This window comes from Aspergillus pseudonomiae, assembly GCF_009193645.1.
Source record: "Aspergillus pseudonomiae strain CBS 119388 unplaced genomic scaffold BDV37scaffold_52, whole genome shotgun sequence".
In the NCBI taxonomy this organism is placed as follows: domain Eukaryota; kingdom Fungi; phylum Ascomycota; class Eurotiomycetes; order Eurotiales; family Aspergillaceae; genus Aspergillus; species Aspergillus pseudonomiae.
Window position 1 is genome coordinate 165,978 of NW_022476044.1, and position 18,522 is coordinate 184,499.

The following is an 18,522-nucleotide window of genomic DNA, read 5'->3' on the forward strand; positions in this document are numbered from 1 at the left end:
TAGACTTTGGCCCTAAGACGCAATAACCTTCCTAATCGTCCAGCTTCCCCACATGGCTTATCGCCCCCCGCATGCAAGACACGACACGATATAACCAAGTCACACACTGAGCATTAGGAAGTTAACCTCGATTGAACACCTTCCACCCTCAGAATGGCCACGGCAACTGACGAGCAAAGCACACAAGCCCACCCCGCCCGAACACGGTCATTCGGGGGGTGCACCACGGTAACAATTGCCTCCGCCACTGTCCTTCTGCGTGGAACTGACAGACTATCGTATACAGTGTCGAAGTCGACATGTGAAATGCGACGAAGGCCGCCCCACATGTGCCATGTGCCGGTACTTCGGGTTCGTGTGTGCGGGCTATGAGAAAGGCATCTTTTTTGACTTTGAGGGAGCGACGGACGAACGACGCTTCCGTCGGCCCTTGCTGACGGAGGCCGAACGAGAGCGTATGAGCCAATGGCTCGTGTCAAGCGTCCCGCCGGAGTCGGCCCTGCAGTTACTGACTCGCATCGACGATCTGTGCGAGAAGGCGGCCCCTTGCCGCGATCTTCAGGTGGATTGCGGGCCTTTCGGGGCGTTCAGATTGAGTCCATTGCCTTCCGCGCCGTCGCCGGAGATGGTCTCAGAGGAAACACCAGATCCATCTGCCAGTAGCCCGCCAGAGGACGTGGTTAGGTTCGACGATGATTTCACAGTCCCATCGGACCCCCCGTTAACGCCGCGTACTCAAAGAATCCTCGAGTCAATATTTGGCCCCCCGGAGCAGACGCCCAGCACAACATCACCGGATACTGAAGACATGGCCATGGATCTTTGTCGCATTGACGCCGTGCTCAATAATGCACCTCTATCTGATTTCCAGGGATTTCCTATAACAGCAGAACAAGAACTGCTGCAGAGCGCTGACCTACCCCAAATACCGCCACCGAACCCCTGTTTCTCGTTGACAACGACCAGCAAAACCGTCCCCCAAGATGTGATGCTCCTACTAAAGCACTATACAACAACAGTCATCAGCCTGATGACGCCCGTCCGCCACGCCAAAACACCATGGCACATTCTCTTCATCCCGCACGCCAAGACGTGTCTAGCAGCGCTCACGCTAGGCGAAGACCTGGACAACGCGAGCCTCACAGCGTTCTACGGCACGCTCGCAATCAGCGCCTTCAGCCTGGGCGGGCTTTCGCAGTCGCAGATGTGGCTCGCCCAAGGTACCGCATACAAGCAACAAGCGGTGAAACACGCCAAACTGATGCTGCGGACCGCGTACAACGTGCCCAAGGCAGCCAAGTACAAGTCCACGATGATCGCGCTTCTGACAATGGTGTATGTGTCAATGTTTTCGGTCGACCGCGACCAAACGGAGTATTTCTTCCTGGAAACGGAACGACTGATCCGGCTGCGAGGCCTCCAGCGGAAGAAATCCAGGAAGGTCCGTCTCCTCCACCACTGCTATGCGTTCGAGCGGTTCTTTTACGAGAGCACCTTCACCGGCGGCATGAACTCACGACAGCGGCATTATTTCCGTCGGTCTATTGAGTCGAGTGGTTTGGCGCAGTACAGTCGCGATGATCTTTCCTTCCGGCTGCGTGGCTGGGAGAATCTCGACCAGGAGATGCTGGAGGTGAAGAGTCAGGAAGATGGGGAAAATGATCTGCATCTCGAACGACCCGGGATCTTCTCTGCGACGCTGTACCCTGAGATCTTCGGCGTTCCAGAGCCATGGGTCCTGTTACTATCGTTGGTGATTCGACTCGGGCGGGAGAAGGATATCGCGGAGAGCCATGACCTGCCGAATCCTCTTACGCTGAAAGATTTTTCGAGCCGGGCGAAGGCAATCGAAAGACGGATTAACAACCTCGAGCGACCGAGTCAGGCACAGCTTGATGAGCATGTGAGCAATATGCTCGATGCAATGTATGACGCTCTGTCTATCTACTTCTACCGCAGGGTGTATGACATGGAAGCCTCGATGCTCCAACAGAAGGTGTTTGCCGTGCGGGACTGTTTGTGGCGCTGTGCAGATCCCAGTGTGCTGCATGCCTCCGCTGGGTTCATTTGGGCTGCGTTTATCGCCGCCTGTGAGGCTGAGGATGTGGAGCTGCAGATGTCGTTTGCGAAATGGTTCAAGGACTCTGCACGGCGAAGTGGGTTATCCTCGTTCCGGGAGACATTGGCTCGGGTTGAGAGGATCTGGCGGGAGAAGCGTTGTGGGAATGGGATAAGTGCAACATGGCTCAATTTAATGAAAATGGACGCTTCTTTTAGGGTAGCATAGGAAGTCATAACAACAGCCAGCCATGCATATAGCATTTGAATATCTTAATACCCATTCATTAACACATAGAACAATAGCATCATAACTAACGCTGCGTATACCCCCCGTCCACAAAAAGCGCAGTGCCCGTAACAAACGAGCTCCTCCCCCCAGAGAGATACACCACACCGTCCGCAATCTCCCTCGGCTCTCCCATGCGCTGCATTGGCACAGCAGTCGCCACCCTCTCCTGCATCGCCTGCAAAACCAATGGTGACTTGGTCGTCATCGGCGTCTCCGTATAGCCAGGACAAATGGCATTAATCCTCAGCCCATCCTTAGCATAATCCTCGGACGCCGTCCTGGTCAACCCAATAACAGCATGCTTCGTCGCCGTATAAGCAGTCGACAACGGGATGCCCGCGACGCCCTGGATCGACGAGAAATTCACAATCGACCCCCGCTGCAACGGCCGCCCATCAATACTCGACCGGATCGGTTCCTGGGTTAACATGATGCGCGCCGCTGCCCGCAGGACGAAGAACGTGCCCGTGAGATTGATGTCGAGGATGCGTTGCCAGTCGGCCGTTTCGGCGAATGCCGCGCCACCCTGATGCTTCATTGCGATTCCGGCCGCGTTGACCACGTAGTCTAGTCGGCCGAAGGTTTGCGCTGCGCTTTGGATTACTTCATTTACCCGGTTTTCGTCGGTGACGTTGACCGGGTAGATCTCCACGCGGCAGCGGGATGTCTTATCGGGGCTGAGTTGGGCGTTGATTTCAGCTTGCACAGCTTCTAGAGCTGTTTTGTCCAGGTCAAGCAGGGCGATGCCGCTGGCGCCGTCGCGCGCGAATGTGTTGGCGCAGGCGCGGCCGATGCCGGATGCTGCGCCGGTTATTAGGGCTATTCCGGGGACGTCCATTATGGGGGTTTGAGTATAGGTGTGGTATGTTGGTGGTTTAATGGTTTTGAAAAGAAATTGGAGGTTTCTGAAGGTATTAGAGCGGCATGGCGCATAAATGAAGGTCAAATAGCCCTCATCTGCGGGGTTCCTGCAAACACCTTCCTTATAATCGAATATCGAAGCCACGGCTTTTCTAAGATATCCCTATCAGCATAAACTTTCCTCAAATGATCTCGCATCTATTGCGGGGTGATCCACATGAGTCTGTTCCAAGCTTATTTGATCGTCTCTGCTGATACGAGCTCGGGTTTGGAAAGCCTCCGCTGCGTAGACTTGCCTGTGTGGATGCCAAGTAATGCGGGGGTTGGCCTCGAGTTGACAACTTCTCATGCATACAAAATGTACTTTCTTCTCGTAAAAATTACGTCAGGACACTGATGACTGTGGGGAGACGCGTGTTGTAAGATTTAACACCAATGGATGAGCAGAAAGAAGAGCTAGTAGCCCTAGTTATAGTACATAATGAAGTGGAGATCAGATGTTGGCGATTATACCTGTGGTTGCTGATATCGATATGCTCTGCGCCAGCGCATTGCTTATGTTAGTCGAAGAAACGGATGCTCGGCCAATTCACGCGCAGTCTTCCTCTCCTCCGGGACCCAGGCAAGCATTGATTTCACGAAGGACAAGAAGTTTTCCCTTTCCTTCTCTTCTAGGGAGGGGAGTGTATCTGCCAGGTTTCTGTTCGGAATCAAGTCCTTGTATAAGAACTCTCCTATCAGCTTGTTAGCAAGATCCATAAACTGGCTCTATCCCGGCTATGCAATTACCATCACTATTAAAGAACGGACCCCCAAAGAATTGATCACAGCTTTTGTAGATGGCACCGTCCGCCGTTGTGATAGGATGAGACCATTGGTAGTCGAGCATCCAGCGATATCTTGCGATCAGGTCTTCAGGTGGGGGACCGAGGAAGGCTATCATTTCTGCGAGATGCGCTTTTGCCTGGTATTTGCCGTGCTCGTCATGCACTTGACTGAATAATTCCTTCCCCTCGATCAGATCCCATAACTAGGATTTTGTTAGTTATTTGGCAAAGAGCACCAGGGTGCGAACGCACAATAACACCAAAATTCCACATATCCGTGCTCATCCTCCAACCACAACCAAGGATTACCTCTGGCGCGCGATAGTGCTCTGGCTGGATAGGATACAAACCACAGCTATCATCATCGAGCCTTATACAGTGTCCAAAATCAACAATCTGTGGTATAATATTTCGGAGTTGTCTCAGGGGCCCAAAATCGTTGTGACGCCGATATACCGGTCGGCCTATGGAGTCTATTTTGTACTCCATTGGTTGGTCGAACTGGTCGTTCATGAAGTCGCCCATCACCGCTGGGTCTTCAAATGAGACCATGATATTCTCAAGCTTCAGATCTACGTGACATATAAGCCTGACTTGCATTAGTTGATGGACCGACCAGGGGCAGAATTACACACCCGTATGTACTGTCTTGCATTCCGTATGAAGGTAATCGATACCCACAAGAAGAATGTAAATATAGGCCTTGATAGTCGGAAGAGGGATCATCTCATCCTTGAAGCGCCTCTGAAAAAGCCAAAGGGGCTCCCTCATGGGCTCATATGCGAAACACACATGTCTTCCTTCTGGACCAGTAATCTCGAAGGATTCTGAAGATGTTCGGAGAACTGCACGTCCACGATGGGATGAGTCTGTCTCGGCGATGTACTGCTCAGTTTCGCGTGCGACGTCAGCTGCGTGTGAGTTGGTATTGGCTATCTTCAGTGCTACAACGCCCTCCGGTTCGTCTTCATTTCTAAAGTAGTTTTAGCAATCTTTGCATTTATATAAATGATAAGAGTGACGATACCCCCGCATATCACGAGCAAACCATACGGTAGAGGTGGTACCCCAGCCAACCTTGACGAGGATCTGATAACGATCGGCGAGTACTTCTCCAGGCTTCGCGGGATAGAAGTCCGTGGAGCAGTATCCTGGGCATCTTTCTTCGTCCGCGGGCTCGTTTGGGGGTAAAAGAGGCCCAGGACGGGGGATTGGGAAAGGCTTTCTGCAAAGTGAGGAAAGCGAACGCATCAGTAAGCGTCTGGTTGGGTTCATTTTACGTGACTCTTCGTGAAAGAATATCTCGCCCGTTCATCTAGTGGTAGTGTTTCCACTAACTCAGTTTGAAAAGGTCAAGATATCAAAAGCTACGGTGAGGCAGAGATGCAGGAACCAGGCGTAGGGGTGTACACAACAAGGAGGCTTGGCGAGTGTAGAACAGCGGCCCATGCCACTAAAGCAGCGGGCGTTTTTAATATCCAAGCAAACGAACATCGTATAAAAGCACCCCATAATTGTTGTCTGGATTAAATTTGTATTCGATTTCAAGTGGTTCATCAAGCATGGGTCAGTCTCAGGAATATATTGGTCTAGAATCAAACCACATCCGCCATAGACCTTATGCCAGGGCTAGAAGCTTCTATCTGTCTAGTCGAGCTTGCCTTGAGGGCGTTGCAATGGAAGAATTATGGTGATACTTTCATTGATACTGTCCGGGAGAATTTTGGAATTACAACCTTGCAGGGGAAATAAAATCAAATGATATAAGGAAATTTGCGGAGTACCACCAGACTCTCAAGTTTTATACCCAAACACTGCTGAGAACTTGTATTCGAGTCTTGACCCAGACCAGCTACTGGCCGTGTTCCCGACCATTCAATATTTGGGGTTTCTTAATGCTAATAACGCAACAACATGCTAATATTTTCAAAAGCTTTGGCTAAACCAGGAGTGGCGAGAACTACGCGAATCACCACAGCCCAGAGGTGAAAGTGAAAGACAGAGCTTCGTATACTGATTTGAAAGGCAACCTTTATGTGCTTCTAGATATATTTATGTACAGAAATAATCATCATCTATCTGGTTTACTCGGGGACCGTAAATCAAACCATACAGTTTTTGTACGGCGGTTGTATCGTAGGCTATATATACAATGCTCATTGCCCATGCTTGAGCTATACTCTAGAGACTCGGGATCTTGAACGTATATTCTACCTACATATGTGTTACAAGTTGAGATTATCATTCGCCTGATTTATTTAGAGGATAACAATTGTCAAAGAATAAAATTTCCTTGGTATTGAAGTGGACAAGCATTTCAAATAAAACCATAGAGCTTAACCAATGCCAAGCAAGCTTCGGATAGATAATTCTAACTAGTACTGAGTATTTTGGAAACATCTCCCAGATCAGTCATAAAGCTTCATGCATTCTCGGCAGCAACTAAATCTCGAATTCGTATCGGCACTTTTTCATTCAAAAACTCCCGTGAAGACATTTCAGGAAATTGGGCACGCGACCGGGCGAACAAGCCAGATTCATGGATTGTGCACGTGACCAGGACGGACCCGCTCGGTCCAATCACCTGCCAACCTCAGCTGATCGCCTTCCTCTTTGGGCGCCAGTGGATGATCCCCCGCAGCCCAGTGAGCGGCCATCCATTGACAACCTGCGGAGATGCCGTCGTCAAATTCAAGTTACATTGAGATTGTCATGTACCTTGTAGGACGGAAGAACCCGATACTACTCCGGAGTACTATCGATGAAGTCGCATGGGCCATGCAGGCAAGGCCTTTGACCGAGCCAATCCTCGCCTATCCCCGCCTTTACAATTCTGGATGGCTCATATGTAAGGGTATCCTTCATGCATAAATAGGGGACAGGTCCGACTCCGGTCTTCCTTTCTCTCCTTCCTCAACTCCTGTGAGAGGAAGTCACATACCAATCAATTGTACGGAGTATTGTTCCTTCTTTTACCGAGGCAATAGAGCAATAGGCATCATGTTTACCAGGCAATCCCTCGTGGCCCTCATCGGGGGTCTATCTCTCGCCGCCGCCCAGACATCTTCGGAGCCCTACCCCTCATTAGAAGAAATCAGAGCTGCCCAGGCTACCGTTCTGCCCCATTCTCCTGTTTCTAATGTCAAGGGTCTTGCATTCAACCGTTTTGTCAACATTTGGCTGGAAAACACGGTAAGTTCGTGCTTGCGGGCAACCCAGACACGTGGCCGGGAATCATTCTGACTTTAATTCCAGGACTTTGAGTCTGCCGCAAATGATCCTCATCTCTCCAAGCTTGCCGAGAAGGGTCTTCTTCTCACAAACTACTGGGCAGTCACACATCCTTCGGAACCCAACTACTGCGCTTCTGCCGGAGGTGACACCTTTGGCATGGACAGTGGTGACTTTAATCAAGTGCCTGCCAATGTGTCCTCCATTGCTGATATGTTCGATGTGAAAAATATTGCCTGGGGTGAGTACCAGGAGCACCTACCTTATCCGGGCTACCAGGGGAAAAACTTTTCCAATCAAGAAACGGGTGCCAATGACTACGTCCGAAAGCATAACCCCATGGTCTTGTACGACTCGGTGACTAAGGACGCTACCCGCCTACGTCAGATCAAGAATTTCACCACGTTCTATGATGACCTGAAGAATGAGCGTTTACCTCAATACAGCTTTATCACCCCAAACATGACCAATGACGCCCATGACACCAATATCACCTTTTCTGGCTCTTGGACTTGGGGTTTTCTTTCCGAGCTTCTGGAAAATGAGTACTTCACCAAGGATACGCTTATTCTCCTGACCTTCGACGAGAGTGATACCTATGAGATTGAAAACAGGATCTACAGTTTCTTCCTTGGAGGTGCTGTTCCAGAGAACCTTCGGGGCAAGCAGGATGACACTTTCTACACTCACTACTCCATCATTGCCTCCCTTTCGGCCAACTGGGGTCTCCCATCGCTGGGTCGCTGGGATTGCGGAGCCAACTTGCTCAGCTGGCTGGCCGAGAAGACCGGATACGTCAACTGGGAGGTTGAGACCGGCAATTTACTGCAGAACGAGACATACCCAGGTCCGCTATCATCTGGAGAATACAGCACTTTTGATCCGGAGTGGCCTGTCCCATTGACCAAGGGGAGCTGCTCTGCTGGCCATGGCATTCTGCCCATTGTCCAGCAAACGTGGAAGGGTCTTACTGCCACCTATAACTACACCAGCCCTATCCCGTATGACTCTGTCAGTGGAAACAATGTCGGTGTTAAGTATAGCAGGAAGCTGGTATGTTGCTCCCCTCGCTGACACTTTTGAACTTTCATCTCCTTGCGCACTTTGCTAATGTAATTCTTTTCAATAGAAGAACGGAAAAACCGAGTCTGGTATCACTGAGTAAATACTCCTATGGAAGTTGCGGTCACTTTGTGCATATGGAATATAAATGTCTGATTGACTATATATCATTCTTGCAGCAGGTTGTTAGTGCTGCAATAACTACCAATTCAATGGAAGAGCAATCCTCCGACTAGGCACGACTAGTAGAAATCGTAGACGCATAAGATCAGAGATGCGCGATGACCTTATCTTATCGGAACCCCACAAATTCAGTGGCCCGGCGATTCGTCCGGCGAGTCTGGGCCAATCGTAGGGACTCCACCCACTCCACCTGGTCTTATCTTGGCCACATAAGGTATCACCGTTTCACCGTCTGCTGTTCTTCTCTCCGTTGACTCCTATCCGAGTCATAGTCCACGCGAACCCACCCCTCTCATTTCACCATCATGCCACCCAATAAACGGCTCCGGACAGAGCCGATTGTCCGTGTCAGGACGGGCTGTTACACTTGCAGACGTCGCAAGAAAAAGTGCGACGAAGTTCGACCATCGTGTGGAGGATGCGTGCGGAACAAGCTCAATTGTGAATGGCCGGTCAACATACCCGCCAGTGCGACAAGGCCAAATAGCTCAAATACTTTCAGTCAACAAGCTGTACCGGACCAGCCGGGAAGTCCATGCACAGTACGAACACAGCGTGACTCGTCGGGGTCACCGAGTTCACCATCCGGATCCGCGGTGTCCCCATCCGCGCTGTTGAACGGGTTCGAGGCTGCGGAGGCATTCTCACCACCGATGGATGAACAAGCTCTTCTAGTCCCAATGGGCTATTCTCATGCTACTCCGCGAAGCTCCATCTCGGGGCCGGCCTCGCCCACATCGATGAGCGTTGGGAACTTTATGCCCCGCAGCCTATCTATGCTGCCGGGCTATAGCCCTGAATCCTTTCAGCTGCTGAGCCATTACCTCGCAACAACAGCCGATGTCATGGCCAACGGCTCTACTCCCGTCAACCCTTTTCTGGTTCAGATCGTTCCGCTGGCATTCAGCAGTGATCTGCTTCTGCAACTCGTTCTCACACAGAGTGCGGCACACCGGGCGTTTCGGTGCCGCAACGACGCTGACGAGGTAGCTCAGAGTCATTACACCAAAGCTTTGCAGCTTTTTCGGAAAGGGGTTACCGAGTTTATCGATGGCAAAGAGTCCAACCCGCTAATGCTCACGGTTGGGGCTCTTGTGATGTGTTTCACCGAGGTACTGTTCCCATTACGTAAAGAAAACTAGTAGGCAGCTAACACTGCGATAGACAGCCAAGGGAGACATGAACGGGACGATCTTTGATCATCTATCAGCCGCAAATTCACTGCTAACACGACTCCTGTCTCTAAGCGACGCCGCCGTGCCGAAGGACCTAAAAGACTTTGTTATTGAATATTACACATACACCGCCGCCGTGAGCATGATCTCCATTGATGCGCGGGTCAGCCATCAGTTGCTTCTCAACTTCGACTTGGAACAGAAAGCTCGTCAGCTCCTTGAGTCGGAGTATGTGGGAAATCTCTGCGGCTGCTGGCTCGAGTTACTGCTCATGATCCCGTGCATCTTCGATCTGGGCCGCCAGTGGATGATGCTCGACGGCCAACCGACCATGCCAACAGCCGATGACATTGCCATGTTTGGGTCCTTGCAGTCCCAGATTATGCGATGGAGTCCATTTTCCTTCGTGACTCCTGAGGTCTTTTTGGCCGGTCGGGTCTTCCAACAGGCCATGTTGCTCTATCTATATACCTCTCTAGGGTCATTCTCCCGAACAGAGGATGGCATGCATCAGGGTTTGATCAACACGGCGATTACGGAGGCAATGTCTTATCTGAACCAGCTATCGGCGACTGCTCGCATCAACTCCGGTCTCTGCTGGCCGATCGCGGTGGTTGGATCCTGCTTATATGACATAGAACAGCAGGATCAACTACGACAACGGCTGACTACAATGGTAAGCACATTCGGTCTTGGAAACATGCAACGGACACTTCTACTGCTGGAAAACATGTGGCAAATGCCTCTCGACGAGGCAGGCCCGTGGAATATTTGCCGGGCAATGCAGCAACATCAAATCTGGATCTCGTTCGCATGAGGGTTGATTAAAAGGCTCTATTCATACAATACATCATGATTCATGAACTCCCGACCAAAGAAAGGTCTCTCTCCGTTTCCATCTATTGGCCCAGGTTCTTGGGAGCCTCAGTGGCAGGGCCCTCCGGAGTCACATAAGCCTTCGTCAGACCACCATCGACGACAAAGTCCGCGGCGTTCACGAAGCTGCTCTCATCGCTCGCCAGGAAGATGACCGCATGGGCCTGTTCAATAGCTTCACCGAAACGGCCACTAGGGAAGTGAACCTCGCGACGGAAACGCTTCTCCTTATCATCACCCAGCCAGTCTTGCAAAAGTGGCGTACTAAACGCTGTTAGCTCAAACTCACACAGCGCAAAGCAGGAGGAACATACTTAAGCGGAGCAGGGCACAAAGAGTTAAAGCGGAAGCCCTCCCGGGCGTGCACAATAGCCAACTCTCTAGTCATCGCCAACACGGCACCCTTACTAGCAGTATATGCCAGCTGAGGAGTCGCAGCACCCACAAGCGCAACCATGCTCGCCGTGTTGATCACGCTACCCTTCTTCTTACCGTGCTTCCGGAGGCTCTTCACCGCATGCTTGCTTCCGTACCACACACCCTTGACATTGATGTTCATCGTCATGTCCCAGATCGCCTCAGGTGTCTCCTCGGAGTCCCCATCCTTGGGGTGCATGATTCCGGCATTGTTGAACATCACGTCCAGGCCGCCCCAGGCGTCGAGATGTGCCACTGCCGCCTCGACTTCGGATTCCTTCGAGACGTCGACCACGCGGTACTCAACCTTGCCGTCGCGCTGGGGGACCACCTCGTTTACTTTCGCGAGGGCCTTCTCGAGGCCCGGTCCGCTGATATCGGTCATGAGGACGGAGGCACCTTCACGGAGCATGAGGATCGTGGTTTCGAGACCGATGCCTCTGCAGAGCATTCCTAATCAGCAATGACCGTGTCTATTTCACAGCAATTGTACCTACCCAGCAGCACCGGTAACGATGGCATTCTTTCCAGCTAATCTTCCAACCATTGTGTTTTCTTTGGATGTATAATTCGTTGAAAAGTAGATAATAAAAGCTTCTCAATTCAAGGAACAATGTAAACAGTTAATAGACAGTTACTTGACACAAAAAGCACAGAAAACCCCTTTTATAAGTTCACCCCGCATCTCGACGATACCCAGCAATGCGGTGAGCAGCACAAAGTCCGCTCCACACCGCGGTTACCTATCGACATTCCATTACCTACCATAGAAAACGATCCACAACAAGCTAATTCCTCATTGCCTCGGTTGCGATAAGGCAGTGATAAGCGTGGGGCTGTTGCTGCCCCTCGCGCGGTCCCGGACCGCGCTCAAGCACATTACTGGATTCGGTTTAGATTGCATTCCTGAGCAGAGCCCATTGTTGAGGATGCTCCTGCGGCACGTCGCATCGCATGCGACGGGTGCTTATTGGTGCGCATTATGGCTTTTTCTTCTGCGCGGAGCTGGAAATCTAGGGGCGCATGGAGTGCAGCTGCTTGGTAGCTCGGATCTAGACCACCGTTCCTAATATTATTAAGCAGTGTTTTCATGGCTGCCCCAGAAAACAGAGCAGAGCTCATAGTCGGTACAATCCCATCTGCGAGAATGCAGCGGCCGTGATGATACTTCTGGGCTGGGGTACAGTGGGGATTCACACATGTACACTTATGCTTGTCAAACTGCTAGCCGGGATGGCAGACAGGGTCGGCATCTTTTATATTTTTAATATTTTTCCTGTTAGACTGTATATTATGGACACAATCACCGCTGTTAAAGATATCTTGGTCACGCTGGATAGTTTTGTTCATACTATATATATTATCATTTCAAACCGTTCCTGGAGGATAGATCAAAGGGCTTAGTTCGATACACTTGCTATCAGGAGAAGCTGTATCTAAGGGGTATCAAGATTTCCCGGGTCTAATACACTCAGTACTGTCCCAGCTAGGTAGACCCGGATATAATTTACTGTTTTTATCAATTATATTTTTTATATACTGAGTACTGTCTCAAGTATAACCGGGGGAACACTCCAGACTTTTCAAAGCAATATATTGATCTTGTTCTAGGAATGTACTGGGGTCTTGATATTTAGGCCTTTTATTAGAGATGCGGTGCAGTGGTAGTTGACCAGATTAGTATTCGGGAGATAGGTTCGACTACTACCTAGTACCAGTATACCTGCAGAGTGGCCTATTAATCACAGTGTTTTCTCTGTATATTACTATCTGGCGATAGTTATAAATAAATCTATCCGGACTCAATTTACCGCTGCCTATGTGGCAACTCGATTGGAAATTCTAGATTTTTTGCAGGGTACTGTCGGGAATAGCTTCTTCTGAATGATTTTTGTCCGCGTTGGACTTATCTACTACCATTCTAGGCCATATCACTTGGACAGCAGCAGTCAGTTCACCGGCTTGGTGTCCAAAGGGCAGTTGGCCTGCAATACAGTCCCCAGCCGCCGTATCCCAATCACTTCCAAGGGGAGTATTCAGAACTGTCTTCCAAAATTACTTTCGTTATATTGCGGCTATTTATTGCTATACCGATCCATTCAACATAGATCTCGGCCTGCAATCAGGATCAGTGTTCCTGATATAAACCAGATCTCGACAGCGGTATAGAGACAAGGCACACTGGAGCGGAATATAGGCACACAAGCCTGGTCATTCCACTTTCTCTGATAGTAATTAGGCGTTCGTGGAGATATATAATCTATTGAAATATGCAGTCTCGGGGGTTGAGAAGATGGGAATCCCTAACATGCAGCTGATACCATCGAAATGAGTATCTTTGGGACAACACTTTATCCAGTTCGAAGAGGGATCCTCCGATAAGACGATGTCGTCAAGAGTAAAATAATAGAATTAGCCGAGGACTTATTGTTCCGTAAGAGGTATAGGAATTAGGCGAGCATCACCTTTAGCTTCGCTGTAGTGATGGAAGAAAAACAGTATATACAAATAAATTCGGACCGGGCTCTTGACCGAGACTGCGGATCTTGTGGTAAGCATGAACATTATTGAAACTTTGCTAGCCACAAGGCGCTCTCAATCGTATCCAGCATCAGCCGGAAAAGCCATGATATCATGCAGAAAACTGCCATAAGAAATGGGGTGCAAACGGAAGTACAGTATTGCCCTCGTCCATGTTGAATGACAAAATGCGACGGTACAAATCGACCATTTACTCGATTGACACCTGGCCAACAAAGATTTCGGTAGAATAGCCTTGGAAATTGCCCCATATATGTCATGTTTGGAAAGAGTGCAGAGCGCTGGCCCTTGGGCCCCCCCCTGCCTCTGCCTGAGTAACCAAGCATTCCCACTGCTGGACGGTGGTGGGTCCGGTGTTGCGTTGCAGAGTAGTATAGACACCCTAATCGTTGCAGATGATGGTACATCCGAGTCGGAATGAGATCATGTCTCGGATGTCTTCAGGAGGTCATCAGTCTGAGAACGGACAACGGTAATATTGAGCGATTGTGCGGTGGATATCCGCAGCCGGTGACTTCCAGCTGCAGCAAAACCTGCTAACTAACGTTCTTGACCCTTTTGACTATGTCCGGTGGGCCGGAACCCTTACGCCGTGTTTGAATCCGAAGATTCAGAGCTGGTTAAACCATTATTCTTTCTACCATGATTGCTGCTCTAATAGCATACAAATCTGCTGTAGAATTGGCCCTTTATTCTCCTAGCTCTTTTGTAGCGGCCATCTGGATGTGTGGTGGGTTTCCGATAACTGTCATGTCTGTATAGGTTACATTGCTGTGGCACGGCGATCATACTCAAAACCGTATGTAGTGGCCGAGCGGGCCGAAGGACAGTTCCGCTGCCCACCACCAGAAAGTATATTGATGGAACATGACAGCCAGCCCAGGAAGTGTTTGGTATGCACCGAGTGGAGCAAAGGACACTCCCTTCAGCTTGCCATCCCTGCTTGGATGAACCGGCCGCGGCCTTCGTCCACCAGTCGACGGGTTGTGATCTCCCGGAATGTAACATGCCGAGGGTACTTTGGCCCTGTTCTTGCTGTCAACGTCAACTGGACTCCTGGAGGAATGTGAAAGTGGGTGCATTCTGCTCTTTCCGGCAGCGCCCGTATCGGCCCGCTGATTCGAGGGAACTGAGCAATGACAATACGATCTACGGGTCAAAGGAGAAAATGAAACAGAAGACGAGGCGACACAATGTATTCAAGTAAATTCCGATTCATGACATATGGCCTTTGAAGATCCCAACAGACAACCCATTCGCCCCGAAAATGGCCTAAGCGCACACACGAGGTCCATAGATCACCCCAAACTTGCCAGTCAGATATGCGTTTACATTGAAGAGCCTATACATCCTACCATGGTCGGCTTGAAACCCTACAATGGACCAGCCTTTCGGCGCACTGAACGTTTTCGTCTCCCCACGTCTGTTACCAACCTCGAATATTCTTCCCTTCGCGGTTTCCAGACGCACATAGGAGATAAAGCCGTAGCTTATATCCCTGGAAAATGTCGCACTTTGGAGGAAGTCGTTCTCATCATCCATGTGAAAATCACTCGAGGTGCTCCAGTGGTAGCCGGATCCTGCATTGTGCGAAGATCTATTTTGATAGGTGAGCTGGAGAGCCTGGATCGACGACAAGGTGCTGTGAGTATAGCGCTTCACGGAGATAAGTGTCAGCCGCGTAAGGCGGCGAGGGTCATCAGGAAGACTCCAGAAAGACCCGTTAAGAGTGCCCCCCCAGTTGTAGGACGCTGGAGTCGAGCTGAATAAAGTACTGGCTATGTAGGCGATTCCACTCTCGGTCATTTGGCTATGATAGAGCCTGTGACATTGTCCGAGGGGTCTTTGGTTAGTGTGCACTGGCATCATATACGGAGCTAGAAGCATAGAGGATCAAGATAAAGGACTAAAGGTCGGTGTGGGAACCTTCAGCTGGGATAGAGTTTATATTAACTCAATCCTCTGTGTTTCTCTGGTTTGACAGCAGTGATGACCACGCTAGATCGAAGAAGAACGATGAAGAAATAGAAATTGAAGAGATCCCCATGCTCTATTTGAACCTTTCCCAGGAATTTCAGCAGCTTTGAGTACTTTCTCCACATGTTATAGTGCAGCATATATCACTATCAATACTGAACACTAATTGCCCACTAGACAAAGTCCAGCAAATAGTCAATCAGAGCCTCTATTCCTGCAGTCATGACATCACCTTCAATATAAAGATTGAGGACCGAACTAAGATCTCCGGAGCCACTGCAAGTGCCGATAAAGTCGGCGAGCTACCGAACCGAGTCCACCGGCACAGCCACTGAGACAAGTCTCTGGCAGTAACAGGCACCCATCATTAGGTAGCTGAGGTTTGAACGTTCAAGAGATAAATATCAATCCATAGCTGCCTTGTGGGCCAGCAATGACGCGTCGCGCGTGTCGATCGATCAAATTCGGCGGTGTTGTGGCGGTGCGCTGGCGGGAGCTGCCACTGATATGCTGACGTAACGCAAGGCCTCACGAACTATAAAAAAAATAGTTATCCTAATTCGGATTGAGCTGAGGATCTTTCTTCAGTTCTCATTCAAGTCCATCGTGGGTTTTCTGAACAATGAATTTATGCGATGTCTGCCAAACCATTGATATCCGAGACCTCTTGCAGGGTTTCCACAACTCCAAAGCCTTCTCGGTGAACGTCTCAACCAGCCCAGACCCATATCTCTCCTCCACTGCGCACTTCCAGGCTCATCACACCAGCGTCACGGCTCTTGAAAATGCCGTTGAAGCTGGCTGTGAATTGTGTGACATGATCTGGGCAGATTTCAGAATACGATCCTGCGACCATTCACCTTATGGTGGCGATAAATGCCTGTGTCAGAAATATCAAGGGCCGTTTCGCTTGGCCATCTACCAAGGGGTCTATGATTCTTACGCCCAGTTGATGGTTGTAGCCATGTCAGACAATGATAAACATGGGCGCCCGGACGGAACGTGGGTTGCGCAGTTGGATATATGTATTGCAAAGGGTAGGTACCTACTCGATGGCTGCGAGACTTCGTAGTACTAATGTTGAATAGGGGCAGAGATCCCGGAAGGGGACACACATCTCCTTGAACGTCTGGCCCTGAATGAAACGCCCGCAGATCTGCGCTCAGAGACGTGTCTCACCCTGGCGGCCGACTGGCTGGCTAAGTGCTCACGGGAGCACATAGAGTGCGGTACAGACAAAGACCAACCAGCCCTTCTTCCCACACGCGTCATTGACGTCGGCAACTCACTCACACCACCTCATTTACATGTCAGCGAGGACGGCGAAACTGAGAAATGGGTGGCACTGAGCTATTGCGGCGGCAAGGACTCAGACTTCACTCTCAACGCTTCATCTTTTAATAATCTTCGCAGCGGACAGCCTCTGTCGGACTTCCCGCCTAGTCTACGGGATGCTGTCCTCGTGACAAGAGCACTAGGAGTTCGTTACTTATGGGTCGACTCCCTCTGCATTTTTCAAGATGATCCCAACGATTTGGCGGTCGAAGCTTCGAAAACGAGCCGCGCTTTTAGCAATGCAGTAGTCACTATTGCCGCTACGAGTGCGGAAACGGTGAACGACGGGTTTCTGGATAAACGGGAACCGCATTATAACTGCTACTTCCCTTGGCGTCGGTACGATCACCCCGATAGCGTCAAAACATACCCAGTCATCTTTCGAAGCAGCAAAAGTCCGATCAACAAGGACCGGCCGAGGGATTCGCGTTGGGCCACGAGCGGCTGGACGCTCCAGGAGGAGCTCCTGTCGAAACGACTCTTGTATTATACAAAAAGAGAGATGATCTGGGAATGCCGCGCTGGGACAGCTACTGAGCCAGCAGAGGAACCCACACCCAATTCCACCTTGTTCTCAAAAGTAAAACACCTCCCAGCGGGCTCAGGTAAACTCGAAGATTCCACAAAGTCTGTGGCAGCTACGCACAAAGTTTGGTACGAGCTGCTGCGAGAATATGCAAGACGGCATCTCACATCCGACAATGACCATTTGCTGGCGATCGGTGCAATAGCCGAGTCCTTCCACACTCAGTTGAAAGAACAGTATTGCGCAGGTTTGTGGAGGGGCGATCTCCTATTTGGCTTGCTATGGAGCCTTCACTGTAGCAGTGGTGGCTCAGGACCGCCTGGTAAAATTCTTCGACGCGCCATGCTTCGATTCTTTGGCTACGATGACAAACATCCTAGACTACCTGCTAGGACAATACCGACTGGTGTTTCCAAAAATCACGGGCCGTCGTGGAGCTGGGTAGGAGCTGACACGTTTGACGGTTTAACCTGGCCCTCGCAGAGTACTGATACCCTCGACTACCTGGCAAAGGTCGTTGGTGTTGAGGTTCGCGACAAGCTTCACGGCGACTTTGGTCCCGTTGAAGACGCGGTACTAACATTGGATGCACCGTATCGACACCTCTATTTGAGACTCGGTGGCTATTCGAAGTCCCTGTGGAATCCTATGAATGTGGTACGGAGGGTCCTGACACGACTCAGTCCGTTGCCAAGGACGAGGAAGTTAGCACAGGTCGCCCTGATGAGGCCTGACTACCTCGCATCGACGACGACCGGCGGCTCTGTCAATGTTTCAAGCAGCAGCACGGAGTTCACACTAGTCCAACTCGCCAAAACGAATACAGGGACTCAGCCAGTGCTCTATCTACTCCTTTTACAGCGACAGACGAGAGAAAAAGCCAACAGTGGGGGGCCACAACGTTATCGCAGAGTTGGGTTGCTGCGGCTTATGCCTTATAAGCACGACAATGATAACTACATAGGGGAAGATATGACGGATCTCCTAGAGGGTGCGGCGTATCGTGAAGTGACCAAAAAGGAATGGCCTGTTGGGACCTTTATAATTGACTGAGTGTGATGAGGACTGATATTTCGTGCCAAAATTCATCCCACAAGTTTTCATTTCTCTTACTTTCTGCTGGGCTGTGTTTCGAGTCATCATCTAGTATACCCACATTAT

General features: G+C 50.3%; 8 protein-coding genes across 8 annotated transcripts; 4 read left to right on the forward strand and 4 right to left on the reverse strand.

Annotated features, from left to right (window-relative positions):
- Window positions 1-153: 153 nt before the first annotated feature.
- BDV37DRAFT_295494 (Zn(II)2Cys6 transcription factor) lies at window positions 154-2,308 on the forward strand (the record flags this gene model as incomplete). The annotated part of the gene is made up of 2 exons (XM_032089906.1): window positions 154-228; window positions 287-2,308. 2 exons carry the CDS (start codon window positions 154-156, stop codon window positions 2,285-2,287), a joined length of 2,076 nt encoding a protein of 691 aa, XP_031939674.1. The 3' UTR covers window positions 2,288-2,308.
- A 64-nt stretch (window positions 2,309-2,372) lies between these two features.
- Window positions 2,373-3,188, reverse strand: BDV37DRAFT_295496 (SDR family NAD(P)-dependent oxidoreductase; the record flags this gene model as incomplete). The annotated part of the gene is made up of 1 exon (XM_032089907.1): window positions 2,373-3,188. One exon carries the CDS (start codon window positions 3,186-3,188, stop codon window positions 2,373-2,375), a length of 816 nt encoding a protein of 271 aa, XP_031939675.1.
- A 298-nt stretch (window positions 3,189-3,486) lies between these two features.
- Window positions 3,487-5,369, reverse strand: BDV37DRAFT_295499 (kinase-like domain-containing protein). Its single transcript, XM_032089908.1, has 5 exons — window positions 5,066-5,369; window positions 4,674-5,011; window positions 4,291-4,610; window positions 4,001-4,241; window positions 3,487-3,945 (listed from the first exon to the last, which is right to left on the reverse strand). Exons 1-5 carry the CDS (start codon window positions 5,311-5,313, stop codon window positions 3,767-3,769), a joined length of 1,326 nt encoding a protein of 441 aa, XP_031939676.1. The 5' UTR covers window positions 5,314-5,369; the 3' UTR covers window positions 3,487-3,766.
- Window positions 5,370-6,699: 1,330 nt separating this feature from the next.
- BDV37DRAFT_252673 (putative acid phosphatase) lies at window positions 6,700-8,602 on the forward strand. Its single transcript, XM_032082468.1, has 3 exons — window positions 6,700-7,230; window positions 7,294-8,322; window positions 8,399-8,602. Exons 1-3 carry the CDS (start codon window positions 7,039-7,041, stop codon window positions 8,432-8,434), a joined length of 1,257 nt encoding a protein of 418 aa, XP_031939677.1. The 5' UTR covers window positions 6,700-7,038; the 3' UTR covers window positions 8,435-8,602.
- Window positions 8,603-8,748: 146 nt separating this feature from the next.
- On the forward strand, window positions 8,749-10,673 carry BDV37DRAFT_161347 (Zn(II)2Cys6 transcription factor). The gene is made up of 2 exons (XM_032079168.1): window positions 8,749-9,626; window positions 9,679-10,673. The coding sequence occupies exons 1-2, from the start codon at window positions 8,820-8,822 to the stop codon at window positions 10,504-10,506; spliced, it is 1,635 nt and encodes a 544-aa protein (XP_031939678.1). The 5' UTR covers window positions 8,749-8,819; the 3' UTR covers window positions 10,507-10,673.
- Window positions 10,548-11,654, reverse strand: BDV37DRAFT_161350 (oxidoreductase, short-chain dehydrogenase/reductase family). The gene is made up of 3 exons (XM_032079169.1): window positions 11,480-11,654; window positions 10,880-11,422; window positions 10,548-10,829 (listed from the first exon to the last, which is right to left on the reverse strand). The coding sequence occupies exons 1-3, from the start codon at window positions 11,527-11,529 to the stop codon at window positions 10,589-10,591; spliced, it is 834 nt and encodes a 277-aa protein (XP_031939679.1). The 5' UTR covers window positions 11,530-11,654; the 3' UTR covers window positions 10,548-10,588.
- Window positions 11,655-14,795: 3,141 nt separating this feature from the next.
- On the reverse strand, window positions 14,796-15,329 carry BDV37DRAFT_284842 (uncharacterized protein; the record flags this gene model as incomplete). Its single annotated transcript, XM_032087589.1, has 1 exon — window positions 14,796-15,329. The coding sequence occupies one exon, from the start codon at window positions 15,327-15,329 to the stop codon at window positions 14,796-14,798; it is 534 nt and encodes a 177-aa protein (XP_031939680.1).
- A 1,135-nt stretch (window positions 15,330-16,464) lies between these two features.
- Window positions 16,465-18,414, forward strand: BDV37DRAFT_272977 (HET domain-containing protein; the record flags this gene model as incomplete). Its single annotated transcript, XM_032084983.1, has 2 exons — window positions 16,465-16,537; window positions 16,589-18,414. 2 exons carry the CDS (start codon window positions 16,465-16,467, stop codon window positions 18,412-18,414), a joined length of 1,899 nt encoding a protein of 632 aa, XP_031939681.1.
- Between the last annotated feature and the right edge of the window lie 108 nt (window positions 18,415-18,522).

Bases quoted from the DNA above. Each gene is read 5' to 3' on its own strand.
- BDV37DRAFT_295499 (XM_032089908.1), bottom strand. From the start codon at position 5,313: ATGAACCCAACCAGACGCTTACTGATGCGTTCGCTTTCCTCACTTTGC. The intron at 4,611-4,673 runs GTGTGTAATTCT...TATGTCACGTAG, and splicing joins ATGCAAGACAGTACATACGG to ATCTGAAGCTTGAGAATATC. The intron at 4,242-4,290 runs GTGCGTTCGCAC...ACAAAATCCTAG, and splicing joins TGTGGAATTTTGGTGTTATT to TTATGGGATCTGATCGAGGG.
- BDV37DRAFT_252673 (XM_032082468.1), top strand. From the start codon at position 7,039: ATGTTTACCAGGCAATCCCTCGTGGCCCTCATCGGGGGTCTATCTCTC. The intron at 7,231-7,293 runs GTAAGTTCGTGC...CTTTAATTCCAG, and splicing joins ACATTTGGCTGGAAAACACG to GACTTTGAGTCTGCCGCAAA. The intron at 8,323-8,398 runs GTATGTTGCTCC...TCTTTTCAATAG, and splicing joins TTAAGTATAGCAGGAAGCTG to AAGAACGGAAAAACCGAGTC.
- BDV37DRAFT_161347 (XM_032079168.1), top strand. From the start codon at position 8,820: ATGCCACCCAATAAACGGCTCCGGACAGAGCCGATTGTCCGTGTCAGG. The intron at 9,627-9,678 runs GTACTGTTCCCA...ACACTGCGATAG, and splicing joins TTGTGATGTGTTTCACCGAG to ACAGCCAAGGGAGACATGAA.
- BDV37DRAFT_161350 (XM_032079169.1), bottom strand. From the start codon at position 11,529: ATGGTTGGAAGATTAGCTGGAAAGAATGCCATCGTTACCGGTGCTGCT. The intron at 11,423-11,479 runs GTAGGTACAATT...AATGCTCTGCAG, and splicing joins ATCGTTACCGGTGCTGCTGG to AGGCATCGGTCTCGAAACCA. The intron at 10,830-10,879 runs GTATGTTCCTCC...AACAGCGTTTAG, and splicing joins TTGTGCCCTGCTCCGCTTAA to TACGCCACTTTTGCAAGACT.